Here is a 24,587-nt window from a genome sequence, read left to right as displayed (position 1 = left end):
TGGAGGCTTATTAGTTCCGTGTTCCTTACCAGGACCTCCTGTCGTAAAACAACTCAAGCAAATTGTTACCATGGTGCCTGGCCAGGGTGAGCAGTTTCAGTCAGTGTGTGCTTCCCCTAATATATGGACTCACAGAAACTGTGAGAAAACAAATGAGGGTTGATTTAAGCTACTAAATTTGTGATAATTTGTTAGGTAGCACTAGATAACTAAAATACTTAGGTGTGTTAGTTGTCTAGAGACCAGGGTTCACAAATGTCATAATTGTTTCTCATTATTACCTGTTATGTGAAGAAGGTGCTTTGTATCAAAGCTAATGATTAGGAGTGTGATCCATATCAGAGGTCCACCCTTGTCTGACCATCAGAATTACTGATGATGCTCAAAGCCTCTGTCAGAGCTAATCAAACATAATCTCTGGGGCTAATGTGTGCACGAATGCCGAGTTACTTCAGTCGTGTCCAACTCCAGCTATGTGCGACCCTATATGGACTGTACCTGCCAGGCTCCTCTGTCCATGGGATTCTCTAGGCAAGAATACTGGAGTGGGTTGCCATGCCCTTCTCAGGGCTAATGTGTAATTTTTTTTTTTAATTATTGAACTTCTCTGGTGGTCTAGTGGTTAAGAATCTGCCTGCCAATGGAGGGGACATGGGTTCTATCTTTGGTTCAGGAGGATCCCACACGGCTCAGAGCAACTGAGACTGTGCGCCACAATTACTGAGTCTGTGCTCTAGAGCCTGTGCTCCGCAACAAGAGAAGCCACTCAATGAGAAGCCCTCACACAACTAGAAGGTAGTCCCCGCTTGCTGCAACTAGAGAAAGCCCGTGCACAGCAATGAAGACCCAGCATAGCTGAAAATAAATAAAATAAAAAACAATAAAAACAAATTATCTGCAAAGTATCTTGCCCTAGATATTAACTACAAAGGCAGAAATAGTAGCTTTAGAGTAGGGAAATCTGACAGTGAGCACCCTGACCAAGGTTAACATCACCAGTAAGATTTATCACCATCATGTGCCTGCTGATATGATGAATAGAAGATGCATCTCTTCGGTACTATTAATGCATAACCCACTGAATCAAACCCAAATGGAGGGATAGTCTACAAGATAACTGGCCAGTATTGTTCAAAAGTGTCTAAGTTATGAAAAACAAAAGACTGAGGAACTATCACAGAGTGGAGGAAACTGAAGAGAAATCACAGGTAATGTGGGCTCTGGACTGGATCTTGGACTAGACGAAGAACATCACTGGGAAGGGCTTATAATGGTATAGCAATGTTAGTTTCCTGGTTTTGATCATTGTATTATGATTGTATAAAGTATTAACATTAGGGGAAGCTGAGTGAAGACTATTCGGGAACTATTTTGCAATTTTTTTGAAAGTCAAATTATTTCAAAATAAAACCAAAAAATTCTCTCTACTTGAGGGATTTCTTGAAGTATTGCCTTTTGCTCTTTAGATCTACATGTCTTCTTTTACTCTGGTGATATCCCAAAAACTGGATTAGGGGAAAGATAATAGACCAGGCCAGGGTGCCATCTTGTCAGAAAACGAAAACATTTCCCAGGCTTCATGTATTTCAAAACACGTATTTCCCCTTTATTTTGTTTTTCAAATTACAAAAGTTAATGTTTGTAACAAGTCAAACCTTTAATACAAAGGTATATAAATTAAACAACTATTTCTGTTCCCCACCAGGGTAATCAATGTTAATTAACACCTTGTTTTATATCCCTCCACACTTTTCTTTGTCCATATAAACACATGCATGCATATATACACATATAGGTATTTTAATTTTAAAAAATAGATTCATATACATTATTCTGAAATTTTCTCTTTTAAACTTAACAATATACCACAAATATCTCCACAAATGAAAGTTCTACTAACCCTTCAAATTTCTTGATCATATATTGGACATATCATATGTGGTTCAGATATTTACATATTTTTTCTTCTGGGCTTTTCCCCCCTAAATCTCCCATTAACCACCTGCATCACCCACCTCCCCCCAACCCAATGCATACTCTTTTATACTTTTTCCATGCATATGAAATCTTACACAAACATATGATACATGTTTATCACTCATAGACACCTAGAAGCATTTTGTAACTGATTTACAAAAACAGAGTCATGTTTTACACACTTATTTTTATCTTACTTTTTTCACTCAAGAAAACATTGTAGAATTTCATTCAAGTTCACTAGCATAGTTTTAACCTGTCCATCTTAATGGCTATATATACATCCTATGGAGTGGACATACTATAGTTCCTTCCCTCTTCTAATATCCCTATCTCCTTCCCTCTTCCAATTTCCAGTATTTATTTTGATGTCAGTGTTTTTTGCCACTAGGAACAGCATCACAATAAATGTAGATGTCCTTTATGTATTGGGGTTTTATTTCTAAGAAAAAATCCCCTAAAGTGAGTACTTTCACTTATAACAGATGTACTTTCAGTTATAATAGATGTCAGATTGCTTCTCAAAAGAGCTGTAAGAATTTATGTTTCTACCAGCAGTAGCTAAGTTCATTCTTTGTTTCTGACAGCAAAAAGCATTCCTGCTCTTTCTTGCCAGCCTGATTGTATACCGTTATCTCATAACTTTAATCTGCATTCCCCAGCAATTACTAAGCCTAAACATTTTTTGATAAGCCCATCAGTCACTTGGATTTGCTCTTCTCTCAACTATATTCTTTGCCATGTTTCGTTACTGGGCTATTTTTTCCTGCAATATGACGAGCACTTTTTCTCTGACTGCAAATATTTTTCCCCCAAGTCATTGTTTATTGGCTGTTGATGGCATCTTTTGCTGAGCAAAAGACTGAGTTTTTCATGTAGTCAAATACTCATTTAACAGTTTTTGAGTGTCCTGTATTGGTAAAGTTAATCTCCCCCAGTTTCTAGATTGTACATGTAATCTCCTTTTATTTCAAGAATTTTATTGTTATTTAAAAATTTTAAATCTTAAGTTCATCTGGAGTTTTTTTTCATATGGTTTGTGCTGTTAGTTCAACTTTACTTTCTTCTTGATTAAAAGCCAGTTGCGCCAGAATTTTTTTTTTTTTTTTTTAGATAAACAGTTCCTTTCCCCTATGGTTTGAAACTATACGCTTTCCATATGTGATAAAACTCATATACACTGCAGTTTACTCAGTATTTACTATTCTGTTCCATTGATGTATTTATCAGTTCTTTGGCTTCCCTGGTGGCTTAGAGGTTAAAGTGTCTGCCTTGAATGCGGGAGACCTTGGTTCGATCCCTGGGTTGGGAAGATCCCCTGGAGAAGGAAATGGCAACCCACTCTAGTACCCTTGCCAGGAGAACCCCATGGAGGGAGGAGCCTGGTAAGCTACAGACCATGGGGTTGCAAACAGTCGGACATGACTGAGCGACTTCACTTTGCCAATACTACGTTAATTTGCTTAGAATGACTTCATCTTATATTATGACATTGGCATGAAAATTTCTCTTTTATACTTGTCTAGATTCTCAGGCATTTATTTTTCCATATGGAATTTAAGATTATTTCCCATAAGTTTTTTTTTTTTTTTTTTTTTAAAGGGAGTTCCTTGGTGGTCTAATGAATGGTAAGGATTCAGTGCTTTCACTGCCATGGCTGGAATTCAATTCCTGGTCAGAGAACTGAAATCCCATAAGCAGCGGGGGGGGGGGGGGGAAGAAAAATCAGTGGGACTTAATGTAATTCCAAAAGAAGTGCATGCAAATTTAAAGATGTTTATGGAGAAAATCTCTTGATTTCTATACCCTGTCTTCTTAGAAAATTACCTTTTTAACTCAAAAAAATCTTAAGTCTCTCCATATATTGATATACAATCCCATCATCAGCAACAGGGAACAAGTTTTACCTTTTTTTAAACCTTATTCATAACAATTATTCTATTTTCTTTCTTATCACCTTCACTGGAACTTCCAAGATAATCTTTAGTAAAAACAGATGACAGTGGACATCTATTAAACTATTAAATTCTTGGTTTTAAAAAAATGGTTTCAAAATAAATAAATAAGAAACTCTAGTTAGTTATCATTGCTTATAATTTAATTTGTATTTTATTAGATTAGAAATGTTTATAAATTTCATTAAATGCCTTATCAGCAACTTTTGATAGCATCTTCTCTCCTAAGTTAATTTTATTGATATGTTTCCCATTACTATTGTATCGGCTCTTCATATCATGATGACTTTTCCTTGGTCATTATATTGTTGTTTAGGTATACTGGTAAATTCTGTTTTCTATTATTCTCATTATAGTTTTTGTTCCTATATCCATGAGTAAGGATGGTCTGGAGTTTCCTGTTTTCTAACTACCTTTATTTGGTTTTGGTGTTAAAACTTGTTTTGGTTTCATAAAATAAATTGGGGAGCATAGTCTACAGGATGAAATATTTTAACTAACATTGGAATTACTCTTTCTTTAAAAGTTAGATAGAACGAATCATGAAATCTTCTAGGCCTGGAGAATTTTTCAATCATGAACCTTTCACTTTTCCAAATTCTCCAATGGTAATTGTTCCATCAAGTTTTCCACTATGTACTGCAATTTTCATAGCTTGCATTTTGCTAGAATAGCATCTATTTCCTGTTTCAAAAATATGTTGATCTACAGTTGCATAAAATATTTTATCATTCTTTTTTTTTCTTTTCTTGCCATGCCTTCCAGCTTGTGGGATCTTAGTTCCTCGACCTGGGCCCCTGGCAGTGAAAGGGTGGAGTCCTAACCACTGGCCCACTGGGGAATTACCCTTATCATTCTTTTAAATACATCTTTATCTTTGATTATATTTTCTCTTTCATTCTGGATTAGGCACTCTTACAAGGAGACAAATCTTGAACAATGTGACCATCTGTTTTCTTATATAAAAGACATGGCAGCTCAAAGAGATAGACTTGAATTGGAATGATGAAAAAAGCTGGATATCAGTGTCCAGGACACTAGCAGGGAAATTTATAGGGAAGGAAAAAAATCAATGTTGCTGAATTAATCTGGAGGGAAAAAAGAAAGGAATTCTCCTTCATTGGTCTGTGCATGAAATATTTCTCAATTATAAGACTCATAAAAAGTGTCTCTCCTACTAATTTGCTGCAAGGTATTTTAAGCAAGACTAAGAAAACAGGAATAATGTACAATATATCAGGGCCACACTACTTTCTGTGCACATGTGCTAAATTGCTTTAGTCATGTCCGACTCTGCAACCCTAGGGACTGTAGCCTGCCAGGTTCCTCTGTCCAAATCCAGGCAAGAATACTGGAGTGAGTTGCTGTGCACTCCTCCAGGGGATCTTCCTGACCCAAGAATCAGACCCTCGCTTCTTACATCCCCTGCATTGGCCGGCAGATTCTTTACCACTAGTGCCAACACTACTGTCTATTAAGTAATGAATATGCTGAGTCATCATTTTGTTCACTGAGTGTTAAGTTGTAAAACTATTCCTTAGCTTTGTCTTTACCATTAAAAAAGGCAAAACAAATAATGTTTACTTATTTAATAATATATTTACATACTAAAATAATAAAGGCAAAACAGTGCTTTTTTAAAGTTAAAAACGTTTAATAAAGTTTTTGACTAATTTAACAAAAGATATTAAAAACATTATTATTCAGAAAATGGACCAACAACAAATATTATGGCCATTCACATGTATAATAAAAACACAGAGAAAATATACTGGTTTAATATGTTAAAGCTTTTTAAAAAAATAGTTGGTCATGCTATTATTATTATTGTTGCTGCCTGTATTGTTAAAGGGTTTCTCAGGTGGCTCAGTGGTAAAGAATAAGCCTGCCAATGCAGGAGATGTGCATTCAGCCTCTGGGTTGGGAAGATCTCCTGGAGGAAGAAATGGCAACCCACTCCAGTATTCTTTCGTGGAAAATTCCATGGATAGAGGAGTCTTGTGGGCTACAGTCCATGGAGTCACAAAGAGTTGGACACAACCGAGCACGCACACATGTATGTAAAGACACCAAAAGACAATGGTGATATTTAGAGTGAAAAAGTTTAGTGAATGGCATTCTAAATATGTGCTTGATATTCAACTTAAACTCACATTTATAATTCTAAAATATAGTGCTTATTATGTGGGTCACTATGAGACATACCATAATATACTTTCAATTTTCTTCACATATATTTTGTGTTCTGTAATCATTCCGTTTAATATATTTTAAACTTTCATAAGCCAAAGTGATCATGTTTATGTTTTAAATATAGAGTATTTTCTATAATCTTTTGTATAAAATTTTCTATCACAATTGGAATATGACTTGCCTTATGATGAAACACCTGGTCAAAATTCATTAAATATGAGATTTTTCCTAAGGATGAATTCCGCCACATATAATGAAATAGGATATCTTGCTCAAGGCTTTCCTACTATTTTTAGGTCATTCCTATAAGCATTCTTCCTAGCATGAATTTTCTGATGTCTGCTGAGGTTTGGCTTCTGATAGAATGCTTTGCCACATTCACTGCATCCATAGGGTTTTTCTCCTGTATGAGTTCTCCAATGTTTATTGAGACATGACTTTTGACTGAAAGATTTTCCACATTCTCTACAACGATAGGGTCTTTCTCCTGTGTGTATTTTTTGATGTACATTGAGGTATGACTTCTCACCAAATGACTTCCCACATTCATTGCACACAAAGGGTCTCTCTCCTGTATGTGTCCTCTGATGTTCTCTGCGGTGTGACTTCTGGGTGAAGGCTTTTCCACAAAAAAAACATTCAAAGGGTCTAATACCAGTGTGTATTCTCTGGTGCTTAATGAGGGTTGACTTATGTGAAAAGGCTTTTCCACAGTCAGTACATCCATATGGCTTCTCCCCAGTGTGACTTCTTTGATGCCTAATGAATTCAGACTTGTAGCAGAAGGCTTTTCCACATTCAGAACAGACGTGGGGTTTCTCTGTAGGTGGAATCCTCTTACGTTTATACACAAGAGAATTGGTTGCTGGGGGTTTATACATAAGTGCTGGGCTATGGCTAAAAGCTTTTTCACAGTGACTGCATTCCCAGAATTTTTCTTCATTTTGTCTTCTATCATGCTCTGTATGTTGTAACAGTTTTCCATATCCATAGCACTCATCTTGCTTTTTTGAGTAGTTTTTCTTAAAACCATTTAAGTCTAAATTATTGTTCACACTCTTTCCACAAGAGTCCCAGTTACTGGAACTTTGAATTGAAGGAAAAAGGTCAGTGCTCAGATGTGAAATTTTCCCACACTTATTACATTCATGGCTTCTTTCCTTGGGGAACGTTTTCCTGCTGATGAATGGACCTTGCCTCAAAAGCGTGTCTTGCTGCCTTTTCCTGTGGACATTAACTTGCCAAATGTTTTCTGAAGAAAATATAGGAAAATTTTCCTTATTAATCTGTGATTATGATCTGAAATAAAACTATTTGGGAAATGCCCTAAAAATTTTAAGGGTGTACAGTATATGAATAGAGGGCATGGATCATAACTAAAGGTACCAATGCAGGAAAGTGTCATATGGGAATAGAAGATTCAGAAACTGGCACAAATGGAATGGACCATGACATAGAAGATAGGAATAATTTTAAAGAAGAGAGGATATTATAGAGCAGTAGTTGGCAAATATGTTCTTAAAGAATCAGAGAGTAAATATTTTAGGCTTTTTGGGCCATATGGTCTTGGTCACAATTACTTAACTTTTCCACTGTATGGCAAGAACACAGACAGTATGTGAATATAAGGGTACACCTATGTTCCAATAAAAACTTTATTCACAAAATTTGGTGGCTAACCTATGGGGTGAAGTTTGCTGATCCCTGTTACAGAGGAAAGAGGTTTAAATATCATATAGCACTTTGTTACCAGCGCATGGTTCTCAATGGTCAGCATCAGCCTCACCTGGGAACTGATATCATGACAGCTATGTGGAATCTTGGGCCCCACCCCTAAACCTACAGAATCAGATTCTGCATTTTAACAAATTGCCAATGCTTATCATATTACGATTTGACAAGCATTGATACAGCAGTCAGAGAGTTTATCATGTTGAGCTAGTTAGACATAATATAAATGGCCAGGGCTCTAAGATGAACTAGATAAAAGAAGGAATTAACCAAACTAACTAGAGTTTAAAGCAGGAGTTCTTAACTTGGTATACAGAAATCTGGGGAGCTGTGAACTTGGATAGGGGAAAAAATTACAGCTTTATTTTCACTAAGTTCTAACTACAATTGAGCATTTCCTTTGATTATGAATGTGAATACCAAAACACACTAGTATTAGCTCCTGTAACTTTGTGAATAAGGTATTTTCATGTCACATTATAGCTGTCAAAGATTCTCAAAATGTATTTACAATCATCTCTATTTTGAGGTCATGACAATTACTTGACCTGATAGATCTCACTATTTATAATAAGGAAGTATATCTACTATTACCCACTAATATCATTAATATTTTGACATTGCATTTTCCAACTTTATTTCAGTTATTACTGTATTTTAGTAATTTGTTCTTCATGTAATCTTAAGGATTTTTTTGTTTTACATGCTTCACCAGAATGCTTAAGAGCTCTATGGCACAAAAATGATTAAGAATTCCTGACTTAAAGACATTCAGGCATGAGATAATTTGGGTTCAATTTTAGGAGAAGTCAGTGGAAAATGAAAAGTAGACAGAAAGATTTAAAGTCATTTTTCAAAGGGAAAGAAACAGAACTAGCACATACACATAGAACTATTAATAAGTTCACAGTAGCAAAACACTGGAATGAGAAGTAAGCTGAGGTAGGTATATGCGTGCACTTGTGTGCATGTGGGGTGGAGGGGAGGTAGCAAGTAGAAAAGAGGATGACTTCAGTTTTTGTCCCCAAAAAACAGGGATGAGTGGCTACAACTATGGAGATGATCCACAGACTGGCAAAATGGTGGGCAGGGGAGCCTAGGTGGTACAAGGAGGATAAAAGTTGGTAAAATGGCAAAGAGGCTAGTTGTGAGGATCTTATGGTTTCAGAATGGATGAACTCTTTAAGGGAGTTACACCATTGAGAAGAGAATCAAGTCTAGAAGACAGAAAATACAGCATTCCCTTGGAAGTAAAAGGCTAGGTTGCAACAAGGGTATTAATATGAGAGGATATAGATCACTTAGAAAGGAGGGCTGACTGGATAACTTTTTTACAATTATATAAAATTCTTGAAAGATGAGAAAGAAAAAGTTGATAGCCAGGTTACAATGGCTTCAGGAAGGTTGATGAGCAATTTCATGAAGCAAAATATACCTCAGAGGGCACTAGACTGTGATGGTTAAGAATACTGGTTCTAGGGACTTCCCCAGCAGTCCAGTGGTTAAGACTGCAAGCTTCCACTGCAGTGGGTACAGGTTCAGTCCCTGGTCAGGGAACTAAGATCCTACATGTCATGTGGCATGGCCAAAAAAAAAAAAAAGAATACTAGTTCTAGAGCCTGACCACCTGAGTTCAAATCCTCATTTGGTCCCTTACTTTGTTATATGTTCTTAGACAAGTTTCTTAACTTTTCTGTGATGCTTCCTCATTTGTAAATGGGATCATAAAAGCTAGTAATAAACACCTCACAACTGTTTTAAGGGTTGAATGAGTTGATATATGTAAAGGATTGAGAAAAGACCTGGCACAAAGTGAGCACACACTAAGTGTTGGCCAGGAATTCTAATGCTGTTTTGGTCACTACTACAACCAGTGGAAAGCTGGATAGTGGTAATCCTAAAGACATTATTTCAGAGAGAAGCATGGAAATGACTTGAATGTTTGAAGGTTTTATTTACTATTTAATTCAACTATGTGATTACAACACTAAGTATAAATGGCATAAAATGATCTGGAAACAGATGGCACTGGCTCTTCATGCTAAACTCATGACTTCATTGAAGAAGCAGAAATCGAGAGGCATCCTAAAGAGTAGGCTACCAACACTCAGAGTACCAGGGATTATTGTTGAGAAATTTTATAGAGCTGATGGGAGAGGGGCAGTTATTCTGAATATTAAATAGAAGGGGTTAAGACAGGCTATCCTCAGCCTCCTTCACTACCCAACTGTTCCTGGTCACTTCCTGGAATTCACTGCTTCCTCCTCTGTGACTTAAGGAAATTAAGGGACTCAGGGATAACTTAAGGGATTCAGAAAGGATAGGAAGTGAGACTGAGTATGGCAGGCAGGTCTGGTGCCTTTTACCCCAAAACCGTTAGAGTAGAGGTTAGAAAGGGACCAGTAAGAACAGAAGACTCACAAAGCTTATTTGCAAGAATCCTTAAATGTGAAAGAGAATGTACTGATAACCTCGAGAGAGAGAGAGATCAAGGATTCTGGAGAAAGGGAGATGGAGCAAGCACATGGAGTGGGATGCATGGAGCCTGAGGGGTCACCACGAAGGCTAAATAAAGCTCTCAGAGAAATGTCTCCAGCTGCTTCAAAGCTCTAAGGCTTTGAAGAGCTGGATCCTGAACAAAATTCTAAAGCTGCCAGCCTCCCATAATACGTCTTTTGCTGGATTGATCATACTTACCCCGACAGTGGCAGCCTGAGCATGCTGCCTCACAAATCCAGGGTGCTTCTTCCTGCTCCAGCCGGAGGATCACATATGGTTTGGTGCCTTCATAACCTGTTCCAGAGAAATGATCCAGGCCTTGGGCTGAGCTCCGTGATCTTCAGGGCCATTCAGGCAACATTAAAGGCTGCACAACAGACATTGTACTTGGGAGGAGACTATACACACACCTTGTCTGGAACTCAAAAGGAACTAGTCATCCAGGACCACTGAAACTCAAGCCACACTTGCTGAGGCAACACAGTATAAGGGTTAGGAATGAAAACTGTGCAGCCAGACTGCTGGCATTCAAATCCCACTTTGGCTCTGCTATGTACTAGGTGGGTGACACTGGGCAAGAGACTTAACCTGTTTGCTTCAGTTCCCAAATGTGTAAAAGAGTGGTACTAACAGTACCTACCTTGTAAAGCACTTATGAAGATTACACAAGTTAATATTTTTCAAGTGGCTAGGGACTTCCCTGGTGGTTCAGTGGTTAAGAATCCTCCCTGCAATGCAGAGGACATGGGTTTGATCCCTGGCCAAAGAACTAAAATCTCATATGCTGCAGAGAAACTAAGTCTGCACATTGCAACTACTGAAGCTCATGCACTCTGGAGCCGTGCATCCCAACTACTGAGCCCCTGCAGCACAACTAGAGAGTTCCACATGACACGATGAAGATCCCATATGCCACAACTAAGACCTGACACAGCCAAATAAATAAATATTAAAAGAAATAATAAACAAAGTGGCTAAAAGTGTCTGGTACATCGAAAATGTTTGGTACTTCAGTTACTTTTTAAAAAATATTAAATAATTTATTTAATTTATTTTAATGCACCAAGTCTTAGTTGCTGCATGTGGGATCTAGTTCCCTGACCAGGGAATGAACCTGGGCCCCCTGTATTGGGAGCTCGGAGTCTCAGCCATTGGATCACCAGGGAAGTCCCGGTACATCAGTTACTTTTAGCAACTGAAAGAAGAAAGGTGGTCATTCAAGCGTGATATAGATTGTGCAGCAGAACTGTTCTTACCCACTGAGACGAGGTTGCTGTAGGTCTCCAACATCACATCCCGGTACAGGGCCCTCTGTGCAGGATTAAGCCCATGCCACTCCTCTTGCGTGAAGCCCACTACCACGTCCTTGAATGACACAGGTCTCTGCTGAAGATGAAATGACATTGGGTCACACGGGGAAAATGCAGGCAGGAGTGGATGGTCCTGCCTTTTTATAATGTTCATAGGTTAGAGCTTATTTTTTAATCACTTACTTAATTTTTTGGCTGTGTTGGGTCTTCCTTGCAGCACGTGGGCTTTCTCTCGTTGCAGCAAGCAGGAGCTGCTCTTTGATGCGGTGCTTGGGCTTCTTATTGTAGGGGTTTCTCTTGTTGTGGAGCATGGGCTCTAGACAGCAGGCTACAGTAGTTGTGGCACATGGGCTTAGTTGCCCTGAGGCATGTGGGATCTTCCCGAACCAGGGATCAAACCCATGTCCCCTGCATTGGCAGGTGGATTCTTATCCCCTGGACCACCAGGGAAGTCCCAGGTCAGAGATTATTCTGATCATTTATCTTTTTTACCTTTTCTATTCCTGGCTTTGGGCTCTATATGGTGGGATTGGAAGCCACTGTCGTTTATACATTGGGTCAACACATATTGACTGAAGACTGTGTGTATGCCCCAGTCCTGGTCACTGGGGACACAGTCATGGATGGCTCCTGACCTCAAGGAGCTCACAGCCTGGCTGGGACAGCAATGTGTAAGGCCATCAGGGTGAGATGGTAAGGGATGTAACAGCAGGGTATCTGGGCTCTAGTATGCAGAGAAGTGAACTGTCCACTAAAATTATCAGGGTCTAGGACTTCCCTGGTGGTCCAGGGAAATGACTCTGAACTCCCAATGCAAGGACCTGAGTTCAATCCCTGGTCAGGGAACTAGATCCCATATGTTGCAACTAGAGATCCCACGTGCTACAGTGAAGACAGAAGATTCCATGTGCTGCAACTAAGACCCAGTGCAACCAAATAAATAAATATTTAAAAAAATTATCAGTGTAGTAAGGCTTCAGTGCTAAGAGATGTGTGTGCAGCTGAGTGTCCTCTGTAGAGATGGAGAAACTGCCTTCCTTGCAGAGGGAACAGCATAGGGCAAACAAAGGCATAGAGCAAACAGTGATATGTAAAGGCAGCAACTTACTCAGTTACAGGGGAGAGTACACGGGCCTGTGAGATATGATGGACTGGAAAACAATAAGAAATCTATCTAGGAAGTGGTGTGTGTGGAAAGCATATTCTAGAAGGCATGTGAGTTTCCTGCATCCTGTGCCGAGTGGTATAATGCTAACTCTAAGCAGACTGTGAAAAGATGAGTACATACACTGTATCCCTACAGTAATCACTAAACTCATAGTGCAAAGAGGTGTACTGAAGTAAACAAAGAGAATTCTAAGAAATATCCCATTAATCCACACAAATACACACACACAAGAGAAAAGAAACAGAGGAACAAAAGCAAATGGGACAAATAGAAAACCTAATACCAAAGATATAAATCCAACCATACCAATAGTTACATTTATATTAAACTATATTAAATTATTGGAGAAGTAAATGGCAACCCATTCCAGTATTCTTGCCTGGAGAACCCCATGGACAGAGGGGCCTGGTGGGCTACAGTCTATGGTCGCAGAGCCTGATATGACTTAGCAACTGAACAACAACATATTAAACTAGAAGGTTTATTTAACACATGATTAAATGCTCCAAAAACTCAGAGACAGTTAGACTGGATAAAAAAGGAATACTGCCTACAAGAGATACAGAACTCACAGATAGTTCGAAGGTGAATAGATGGAAAGAGCAATGTGGTGGGCGACCTGGAGGGAGGAGAAAGGAAAGACTCTGCACTAATGCAGATGGAAGATGATGCTCCTAAGTAGGACACAAACAGTGAGACAGAGAAGGATCACTGTGAGGAAGAGCTGAACCTGCACCTTAACTGGTTGTGGGGGGTGAAGGTCTAAGGTTGACACTCAGGTATCTCAAAGGCAACCGGGTGATGGTGGTGGTAAACTGGAGTTGACAAAAACAGCAAAAGTGAAGAGGGCACGCTGTGTTGGGGACACACAGGTGGAGACACTTGACAGGCAGCAGGATGAATAGATGAGCCATGTCAAGATCAAGGTCAGGAACAGAGCTAAAGCTACAGGAGGTGCCAGAACAGACGTGGTAGCTTGCAGTGTGGGATCTCTCTGCAAGGAGACAGGATGAGCAGAGCACTCAGGCCAGAGCCCCAGGGCACACTAATGAGTAAGAGGCCAGTGGCAGGAGAGTTCAGCTAGAGACCCAGAGGAGGAATATAGTTTGGGAAGGAGGCTCCATAGCCTGGCAAGCCTCAGATGATAATGTTCATGCAGTCAGTCCTCTGATTTAGGGCACAGAGAACAAATTCTTCAAAGAGCCCTGTGCCCTGGGACAAGACAACTGCTGAGAGAGCTCCACTGGTACTAACCTAAGAAGACATCTGTTGTGATATTGTGATGTATTAAGAAATATATATATTTGGTCTTCTTGCCTGATTCCAGGCACAGAGCTTCTTAAACCCTTGTAACTTCCAGAGTAACAGGAGTCATAGGAAGGTCCTTTATTATTAGTAACAAGCCCATGTCAATCATAACAGAGTTTATACTAAGGATGTAATTCTTTGAGGATGGGGTCTGGTTACCAGAGGAACCAACCAGGTATTAGTTGGTTGGGACCTACAGCCATATAGCCCCCAGCCTCTGAGGACAGGAAAGGGATTTGCGATAAAGCTAATCATCAAAGGCCAACAATTTAATTAAGTATGCCTATTAATGGAACTTCCATAAAAACCTTGGAGAGCTTCCAGTTTGATAAACATATCCAGTTTGGGGTGTGCACGCCAAATTCTCTGGAGACAGAAGCTCCTGTGCTCAGGACCCTTCTGTATCTTGCCATACATACCCCTTTATCTGGCTGTTCATTTGTGTGTGTATTAGTCACTCAGTCGTGTCTGGCTCTGCAACCCCATGGACTGTAGGCGGCCAGGCTCCTCTGTCCGTGGAATTCTCTCCAGGCAAGAACACTGGAGTGGGTTACCATTCCCTTCTCCAGGGGATCTTCCTGACCCAGGGACTGAACCCATGTCTCTTGCACTGCAGGCAGTTTCCTTACTATCTGAGCCACCAGGGAAGCCCAATGGCTGTTCCTTTATATCCTTCATAATATCCTTTAAAATAAATCTGTAATAGTAAGTAAAGTGTTTCCCTGAATTCTGTGAGTAATATAAAATTATCAATGGGGAGGTACCCCAATTTATAGTTGGTTATGAAACAGGAAGGAAGGGGACAGGACACAACCTTTAAAAGAATGACACAGTTACGGAGGCTATGACAAAAACTGGTCAGAACTGATGAGGTCCAAGATGGCGGAAGATTCCATTTCCAGTGGACCTTGAGCCTCGTTATATGCTCATTGTAATACATTAGCATATGTTAAATGACACACCCACATGTGCCATGACAGTTACGAGGCCAACCATAAAAGGCCAGAAAGGTGAGTGGCAGCCCAATTTCTGAAAATACCTCAGTTCAGTTCAGTTCAGTCGCTCAGTCGTGTCCGACTCTTTGCGACCCCGTGAATCGCAGCACGCCAGGCCTCCCTGTCCATCACCAACTCCCGGAGGTCACTCAGACTCACATCCATCGCGTCAGTGATGCCATCCAGCCATCTCATCCTCTGTCGTCCCCTTCTCCACCTGCCCCCAATCCCTCCCAGCATCAGAGTCTTTTCCAATGAGTCAACTCTTCGCATGAGGTGGCCAAAGTACTGGAGTTTCAGCTTCAGCATCATTGCCTCCTAAGAAATCCCAGGGCTGATCTCCTTCAGAATGGACTGGTTGGATCTCCCTGCAGTCCAAGGGACTCTCAACAGTCTTCTCCAACACCACAGTTCAAAGCATCAATTCTTCAGCGTTCAGGTTTCTTCACAGTCCAACTCTCACATCCATACATGACACAGGAAAAACCATAGCCTTGACTAGACGGACCTTTGTTGGCAAAGTAATGTCTCTGCTTTTCAATATGCTATCTAGGTTGGTCATAACTTTTGATTCTCCAGGCAAGAATACTGGAGTGGGTTGCCATTTCCTTCTCCAGGGGATCTTACCTAACCAGGGATCAAACTGGGGTCTCACGCATTGCAGGCAGATGCTTTAACCTCTGAGCCACCAGGGAAGCCCTCCAAGGAGTAAGCGTCTTTTAATTTCATGGCTGCAGTCACCATCTGCAGTGATTTTGGAGCCCCCCAAAAATAAAGTCTAACACTGTTTTCACTGTTTCACCATCTATTTCCCATGAAGTGATGGGACCAGATGCCATGATCTTCGTTTTCTGAATGTTGAGCTTTAAGCCCACTTTTTCACTCTCCTCTTTCACTTTCATCAAGAGGCTTTTTAGTTCCTCTTCACTTTCTGCCATAAGGGTAGTGTCATCTGCATATCCCTACCCTTCCCCAAAATAGACGGAATAATCCTCCCACTCATTGTTTAGACACTCAGTCATGTCCGACTCTTTGCAACCCCATGGACTGCAGCACTCTAGGCTTCTCTGTCCTTCACCATCGCCCAGAGTTTGCTCAAATTCATGTCCATTGAGTCAGTGATGCCATCTAACCATCGCATCCTCTGTCATCACCTTCTCCTTCTGCCTTCAGTCTTTGCCAGCATCAGGGTCTTTTCCAATGATTCGACTCTTTGCATCAGGTGGCCAAAATATTGGAATTTCAGCTTCAGCATCAGTCCTTCCAGTGAATGTTCAGGGTTGATTTCTTTTAGGACTGACTGGTTTGATCTTGCAGTCCAAGGGACTCTGAAGAGTCTTCTCCAGCACCACAGTTTGAAGCATCAATTCTTCAGCACTCAGCCTTTCTTACTGTCCAGCTCTCACATCCATACATGACTACTGGAAAAACCATAGCTTTCACTATATGAACCTTTTTGGGCAAAGTAATGTCTCTGCTTTTGAATATGCTATCTAGGTTTGTCATAACTTTTCTTCCAAAGAGCAAGCATCTTTTAATTTCATGGCTGCAGTCACCATCTGCAGTGATTTTGGAGCCAAAGAAAATAAAGTCTGTCACTGTTTTCACTGTTTCCCCATCTATTTGCCATGAAGTGATGGGACTAGATTCCGTGATCTTGGTTTTTTAAATGTTGAGTTTTAAGCCAGCTTTCTCACTCTCCTCTTTCACCTTCATCAAGAGGCTCTTTAATTCCTCTCCAATTTCTGCCATAAGGGTGGTGTCATCTGCATATCTGAGGTTATTGATATTCTCCTGGCAATCGTGATTCCAGCCTGTGCTTCATCCAACCTGGCACTTCACATGATATACTCTGCATATAAGCAATGTGACAATATACAGCCTTGATGTACTTCTTTCCCAATTTGGAACCAGTGCATTGTTCCATGTCTGGTTCTAACTGTTGCTTCTTGACCTGCATACAAGTTTCACAGGGGGCAGGTAAGGTGGTCTGGTAGTCCCACCTCTTGAAGAATTTTCCAGTTTGTTGTGATCCACACAGTCAAAGGTTTAGCATAGAAAATGAAGCAGAAGTAGATGTTTTTCTGGAATTCTCTTGCTTTTTTGATGATCCAACGGAAGTTGGCAATTTAATCTGTGGTTCTTCTGCCTTTTCTAAATCCAGCTTGTATATCTGGAAGTTCTCGGTTCATATACTATTGAAGCCTAGCTTAGAGAATGTTGAGCATCACTTTGCTAGCATATGAAACAAGTGCAATTGTGTGGTAGTTCTTAGGCACTGCCTTTCTTTGGGATTGGAATGAAAACTGACCTTTTCCAGTCCTGTGGCCACTGCTGAGTTTTCCAAATTTGCTGGCATATTGAGTGCAGCATTTTAACAGCATCATCTTTTAGGATTTGAAATAGCTCTGCTGTTATTGTATCACCCCCACTAGCTTTCTTCATAGTGATGTTTCCTAAGGCCCACTTGACTTCGGACTCCAGGATGTCTGGCTCTAGGTGAGTGATCACACCTTTGTAGTTATCTGGATCATTAAAATCCTTTTTGTATAGTTATTCTGTGTATTCTTGCCTCCTCTTCTTAATATCTTCTGCTTCTGTTAGGTCCATACCATTTCTATCCTTTATTGTGCCCATCTTAGCATGAAATGTTCCCTTAGTATCTCTAATTTTCTTGAAGAGACTTCTAGTCTTTCCCATTCTATTGCTTTCCTCTATTTCTTTGCATTGTTCACTTTAAAAGGCTTTCTTATCTCTCCTTGCTATTCTTTAGAACTCTGCATTCCCTCATTAGCCTATGAAATTACCTAGTCCATAAATACTAACCACCCCACATTCAGTGTCTCTTGCCTTCTGAGATGGCCCCTACTCTCTCTGTGGTGTGTGTTTCTCTCAGGGCCATTCTCACCTTATGAGAGGGACCATATTCTATGGAATGTGTATCTTTGTAAATAAATCCACTTCTTACCTACCACTTTGTCTCTCACTGAATTCTTCCTGTGATGAGACATACAGAACCTGAGCTTCATTAAGTTCTGAGACTGGACACGTGATTTCAATGAAAAGACAATGGATTCAAGTCCCAGTCTGGGTTTTGGCTGGGTTGAAGTCCCAGTCTGAACCGTGTGGTTACAGTTGGTCAGAAGTTCAGATGATAACCTGGGATTTGCGATTGGCATCTGAAGTGGTAGTAAGAGGGCAGTCTTGTGAGACAGAGCCCCTAACTTGTAAGGTCTGCACAGAACTGGACAATTGTTTAGTTTGGGGAAAAAAAACCTCCTCTACTCTTGTGAGTAAATAGATCTTCCTTTAGTACTTTAGATATATCTTGAAGTGACCTAGAGAATTTAACTTTGCCCAAGAAAAGGTCAACTTCACTTCAAATAGCAAGAAGAGATAAGAAAGCTTTCCTCAGCAATCAATGCAAAGAAATAGAGGAAAACAACAGAATGGGAAAGACTAGAGATCTCTTCAAGAAAATTAGAGATACCAAGGGAACATTTCATGCAAAGATGGGCTTGATAAAGGAAAGAAATGGTATGGACCTAACAGAAGCAGAAGATATTAAGAAGAGCTGGCAAGAATACACAGAAGAACTGTACAAAAAAGATCCTCATGACCCAGATAATCACGATGGTGTGATCAGTCACCTAGAGCCAGACATCCTGGAATGTGAAGTCAAGTGGGCCTTAGAAAGCATCACTACGAACAAAGCTAGTGGAGGTGATGGAATTCCAGTTGAGCTATTTCAAATCCTGAAAGATGATGCTGTGAAAGTGCTGCACTCAATATGCAAGCAAATTTGGAAAACTGAGCAGTGGCCACAGGACTGGAAAAGGTCAGTTTTCATTCCAATTCCAAAGAAAGGTAGTGCCAAAGAATGCTCAAACTACTGCACAATTGCACTCATCTCACACGCTAGTAAAGTAATGCTCAAAATTCTCCAAGCCAGGCTTCAGCAATACATGAACCATGAACTTCCAGATGTTCAAGCTGGTTTCAGAAAAGGCAGAGGAACCAGAGATCAAATTGCCAACATCCGCTGGATCATCGAAAGAGCAAGAAAGTTCCAGAAAAACATCTATTTCTGCTTTATTGACTATGCCAAAGCCTTTGACTGTGTGGATCACAATAAGCTGTGGAAAATTCTGAAAGAAATGGGCATACCAGACCACCTGACCTGCCTCTTGAGAAACCTATATGCAAGTCAGGAAGCAACAGTTAGAACTGGACATGGAACAACAGACTGGTTCCAAATAGGAAAAGGAGTACATCAAGGCTGTATATTGTCACCCTGCTTATTTAACTTCTATGCAGAGTACATCACGAGAAACACTGGGCTGCAAGAAGCACAAGCTGGAATCAAGATTGCCAGGAGTAATATGAATAACCTCAGATATGCAGATGACACCACCCTCATGGCAGAAAGTGAAGAGGAACTAAAAAGCCTCTTGATGAAAGTGAAAGAGGAGAGTGAAAAAGTTGGCTTAAAGCTCAACATTCAGAAAACAAAGATCATGGCATCTGGTCCCATCACTTCATGGCAAATAGATGGGGAAACAGTGGAAACAGTGCCAGACTTTATTTTTGGGGGGCTCCAAAATCACTGCAGATGGTGACTGCAGCCATGAAATTAAAAGACGCTTACTCCTTGGAAGGAAAGTTATGACCAACCTAGATAGCATATTGAAAAGCAGAGACGTTACTTTGCCAACAAAGGTCCGTCTAGTCAAGGCTATGGTTTTTCCTGTGGTCATGTATGGATGTGAGAGTTGGACTGTGAAGAAAGCTGAACGCTGAAGAATTGATGCTTTGAACTGTGGTGTTGGAAAAGACTCTTGAGAGTCCCTTGGAGTGCAAGGAGATCCAACCAGTCCACTCTGAAGGAGATCAGCCCTGGGATTTCTTAGGAGGCAATGATGCTGAAGCTGAAACTCCAGTACTTTGGCCACCTCATGCGAAGAGTTGACTCATTGGAAAAGACTCTGAGGCTGGGAGGGATTGGGGGCAGGAGGAGAAGAGGATGACAGAGGATGAGATGGCTGGATGGCATCACTGACGCGATGGACGTGAGTCTGAGTCAACTCCGGGAGTTGGTGATGGACCGGGAGGCCTGGCGTGCTGCGATTCACGGGGTCGCAAAGAGTCAGACACGACTGAGCGACTGAACTGAACTGAAGGAAAGGTCTGACCTCAGTTCCCAGAAGTTAATCTCTAAGCCCCTGGAATGTCCTCCTAGATAAGAGTGTCTTGGTTTATCTGGGGCCTTGGCTACAACAGATATTCTAACAACATGATTTCTAGGGGAAGCTCTGGCTCACAGGCATCAATTAGCTCAGCCTCCACTAGCAGGCAATCATATCTACTTGACCAACCCTGAATACAGCTCTGGACACCAAGGCTTAGGTGAGCTTCCTGGTTGGCAATACTCTGTACCATCACACGTGGTTGTTGGGAGAATTTCTTACTGTTCGCACTCACTGGGAGAGGACACATGGAAGTTCAGTGTGTGGAACTCTCCTGGACTCTGCCCCAAGCACCTCTTTTCTTGGCTGATTTTAATCTTTGTAAATCTGCTGTAATGAATCCTAACTGTGGATACATCATTCTGCGGGTCTTTCTAGCAAATTATCAAAACTGAGGGTGGTGTTGGAAACCTCCAAACTTACAAATGCTGCCAAAATGAGGGTGGTTTTGGGACTTCCCTGGTCGTCCAGTGGTTAAGAATCCGCCTGCCAATGCAGGGTACAAGGGTTTGGGCCCTGGTCTGGCAAGATCCTACATATTGCAGTGCAACTAAACCTGTGTGCCATAACCTCTGAAGCTTGTGTGCCCTAGAGTCTGCTCTGCAACAAGAGAAGTGACTATAATGAGAAACCCTTGCTCCACAACTATAGAGTAGCCCCTGCTCTCTATAACTAGAGAAAGCCCATGCACAGCAATGATGACCCAGCAGAGCCAAAAATTAATTAATTAATTTTTTAAAAAAGAAGCAAAGGTGGTTTTGTGGACTGCTGTCTAACTTTACAGTCACTGACAGACACAAGAGGCAATAGGGCAGATCAGCTAAAAGCATGGACTTTGGGGCTGGACTTACTGAGCTCAAATACAGGCTATACCACTAAACGCATGACCCTGGGAAAGCTATTTAACGTCTCTGCCTCAGCTTTCTCATCTGTTGAATGGCAACAATAATAATGTATGTCTTTCAGTTACTATAGTATGAGGTTTAAATGAGTTAATATATGTCAAGCCTTTAAACTGTGCCTGGAATATGACTGTGCCACATAAAGGTACCTATGTTACTTAATGAGGAAAAAGACTGTAAGTCAATATTTTAAAAATCTGTTAAGAAAGGGAAAACAATTCTAAAGGACAGCAAAAGGGAGGGTGTTAATGGGGTGGAGAGCCCTAGCGCACTGCACAGTGGCAGCAGCACCAGCCCACCCGCCTCTGGGAGTGGCCAGAGGAAAGAAGCATTGAGAGGGCCCTGCAGAGACAGAGGGGCTGAGAGCAGCCACTCTCCACTCCCAGGAGACTGCAGGTCTCCTTGATGAATGCTAGTGTGGCACTTGAGGAGTGGCCCATGTAAGTAGATGTGAAGACAGGACCAAAACCAGGATGGACGCAATGGAAGCTGGCACCTGGGACCCTAAGATTCACACAAAGGCCGTGGAACAGAGAAGGTGCCAATTAGACACCCTCACTGATGCCAAAACAGCATACCGTGGTAGCAGGTGAGCAGCAATCAGGCTTCATCTTAGAGCACAGGGCGTAGCTCTGGGTGACGGGCTCTGGGTCAGTATTCCCCAAACAGAGCTAACTGGAATGGGATGAAATAGGATGGAGTAGAGTGGAGTGGGATGGGATGGGATGAAACAGCATGTGGGAGCGGGAATAGAACAGAAGAGAAAAAAGTAGAAGAGACATAATTTGGCACCTAAAGGGCCATGCCATTTATATAGGGATGAAAAGGATGGATGAAACACTGAAGCTGTAAAATCAGCAAGACTTAGGTCTCCTGCATTGGCAGGTGAGTTATTTACCACTCACGCCACCTGGGAAGTCCTAAAATCAGGAAGACTTGGTGACTGAGTGTGAGAGATAGAAGGTGGGGAGATGTCAAGGGTAAGTCTCAGGGTCTGGGCTTGCCTGGGGGTTTGGGTTGGTATTATCTCCTGAGATGAGAAACAGAGAAGAGACAGAAAAAATTCAACTTTGCACATATTAAACTGAAGGCAGCCAAAGGCATAGATGTTAGACAAAGGGGTCTAAAGTTCTTGGAGGAGGCCTGGGCTTAGATATGGAGGAGGGAGCCACGTGCAGACTCACCAGCACCCACCTTAAGAGTGGATGAAACCAGGACTTCCCTGGCGATCCAGTAGTTAGAGGACTCTGAGCTTTCACTGCCAAAGGCAGTGATCTCTTCAATCTCTGGTTAGGGAACTAAGATTATGTGAGGCAGCCAAAACAAAAGAAAAAGAGTGGCACCCCAGAGACCCCAGAGAAGGTTCAAACCCACAGGAAAATCAGTGTCTGAGACATAAGAAAATGGAAAGAGAAACCCCAGAAGATGTAGGGAAGCTGTAGGGAAGCACTATCCCTGGCATGAAGGAAGGAGGCCTAAACTTAGTAATAACAAACACATAATAAGGACAAATAGTCTATTTCAAGCACTCTACACATATTAGTTCATTTAATTCTACTCTCTGAAGTAAGTGCCATTATTCCCATATTAAAGAAAACTGGAGCAGAGAGGTTCAGGGACTTGCCAAAGTTGTATAGATGGTAAGGATGGGGATTCAAACTCAGCAATTCAGTTCCAGGTTCTGTGCTCTTACCCAGTATATGGTGCTGCCTTTCAGACACAAGGAGGAGGCAAAAGGTACAGTCTTAATTCAGTAGAACAATCAAACAGCATCTTCTAACTTTAGCCTCAGCAAGGTCACCTGGGACTTTGGCCAGAAAAGTTTTAGTTAAGTGGGAAGAGAGGATTTTGGACTCAGGAAAGAATGAGAAGCAGGAGTGGACACATTAAGAGCAGGGAAATCAATTCAGAAGATGAAGGAGATCAGGAGAGAAAGGAAAGGACTTTTTGGGTTATAAGCAGTAATGGTTTCCAGGGTTGAAGTTACTGACAATGGTTGTAGGGATAAGGAAAAAGACCTAGGAAAGGGGGCAGGCATGGATAGGTTTCCAGAAAGAGATGCCCTTGCTTGAGAAAGGACTCCGAAAGGTGGCAATGCAGGAACTCAGGGGCTGAGAAGGAGACCTTCACCATCAAAAGTCAGTGAGGAAGGTGGGGTAACTGGTGACATCTCACACTGAAACTTGCTGAGGATAAGATGTTCAACTGTTTGCTGCAAAACTAGCAGAGACACTTACAGAGGAATGACAGTAATTCAAATAAAGAGCAGTTCATCGTTTCCTCAATGTAGATACCTTGGACCAAAATCAGAACTTCTATAAACTTGGAGGAATCTTCCTACCCCCTCACCAGCCCCACCAAAAGAAATATTTGTATTTTTACTTTCTTATAATGGAAATTGAGCATTTTCCTGCCATTACATGTGGGCCACAAAGCACAGAGGAGTTCAAACTTCCTGCAACTTTGATAGAAAACATTGTTACATCATTGGGAGGCTAAGACATGATGGTTTTGGCCACCTGGAGAACTGAGTTTTGTTGTAGTGCTAACACTCAACTCCAAGGGAAGAGTTGAACCACTGTTGAAAACATGCTTCTGTATTTGTCAGTGATTGTTAAAACTTCTGTTCACTCTCTCCGTGCTTCTCACACTTTCAAGCACAAATGGATCACCCAGAGCTTGTTAAACAAAGATTCTCAGGCCCCACCCACAGTTAACCTGATCCAAAAGGTCTGGGTGGGGTTTGCCACTCTGGATGTTAACAAGCTTCCAGCAGGTGCCTATGTCCTGGGACCACACCAATAGCAGCAGTGCTGCCCTAAGAAGGTTGCTCTCAAAAAGAAGTGCCCTGAAAAGCTAGTTTTTTCCTGGAAATAACAATATGCTCCTTCCTTATGTCCAGTGGAAATCATGGGCCATGTCTGCCTGTTTGCTGGGCTACCAGGAAGTCCACTGACTCTCGTTGGACTTGCTCCTTTGTAAATCTGTATTCCAACAAAGGATGTTTCCTGCATCGTTGCTTGAAATATCAAACCTGGACACTACCCGAATGTCCACAGTATGGAGGATGGGTTAAATAGTCCATGCATATGATGGAGCATTATGTACACTGTTTAAACAAAAAAAAATGGTTCTAGGTATAATGGTAAAATGTCTGCTGCTGCTGCTGCTGCTGCTAAGTTGCTTCAGTCATGTCTGACTCTCTGTGACCCCAGAGATGGCAGCCCACCAGGCTCCCCCGTCCCTGGGATTCTCCAGGCAGAAACACTGGAGTGGGTTGCCATTTCCTTCTCCAATGCATGA

The 24,587-nt window shown here is 41.3% G+C and overlaps 2 protein-coding genes and 1 long non-coding RNA gene across 7 annotated transcripts in view; 2 read left to right on the top strand and 1 right to left on the bottom strand.

Moving 5' to 3' along the window:
• LOC120872609 (zinc finger protein 383-like) overlaps window positions 1–24,587 on the top strand; it is a 261,148-nt gene that overhangs the window by 148,384 nt on the left and 88,177 nt on the right. The window lies entirely within an intron of this gene.
• The window catches only part of ZNF793 (zinc finger protein 793), a 29,309-nt gene continuing 8,282 nt past the window's right edge, over window positions 3,561–24,587 (bottom strand). For 3 of the 5 annotated variants that reach the window (XM_040253022.1, XM_040253025.1, XM_040253024.1), the window contains 3 exons: window positions 11,612–11,741; window positions 10,554–10,649; window positions 3,561–7,377 (listed from right to left, as the gene is read on the bottom strand). In XM_040253022.1, the coding sequence (XP_040108956.1) occupies window positions 6,398–7,377; window positions 10,554–10,649; window positions 11,612–11,741 (1,206 nt within the window). In that variant the 3' untranslated portion in view covers window positions 3,561–6,397. Of the gene's footprint in view, window positions 7,378–10,553; window positions 10,723–11,611; window positions 11,742–11,848; window positions 11,879–24,587 lie in introns of those variants that run through there. The other 2 variants (XM_040253026.1, XR_005723270.1) reach the window with 2 other exon arrangements.
• Window positions 6,616–24,587, top strand: part of LOC120872623 — a 39,154-nt gene continuing 21,182 nt past the window's right edge. The window contains exon 1 of the long non-coding RNA XR_005723293.1: window positions 6,616–6,714. This is a non-coding gene — a long non-coding RNA (uncharacterized LOC120872623). The remainder of the gene's footprint in view (window positions 6,715–24,587) is intronic.

The sequence above is a fragment of the Oryx dammah genome, unplaced genomic scaffold (assembly GCF_014754425.2).
Source record: "Oryx dammah isolate SB20612 unplaced genomic scaffold, SCBI_Odam_1.1 HiC_scaffold_13, whole genome shotgun sequence".
NCBI classification, from domain to species: Eukaryota; Metazoa; Chordata; class Mammalia; order Artiodactyla; family Bovidae; genus Oryx; species Oryx dammah.
Note: the sequence above shows the minus strand (reverse complement) of the source record. Positions and strands in the feature narration are given on the sequence as shown.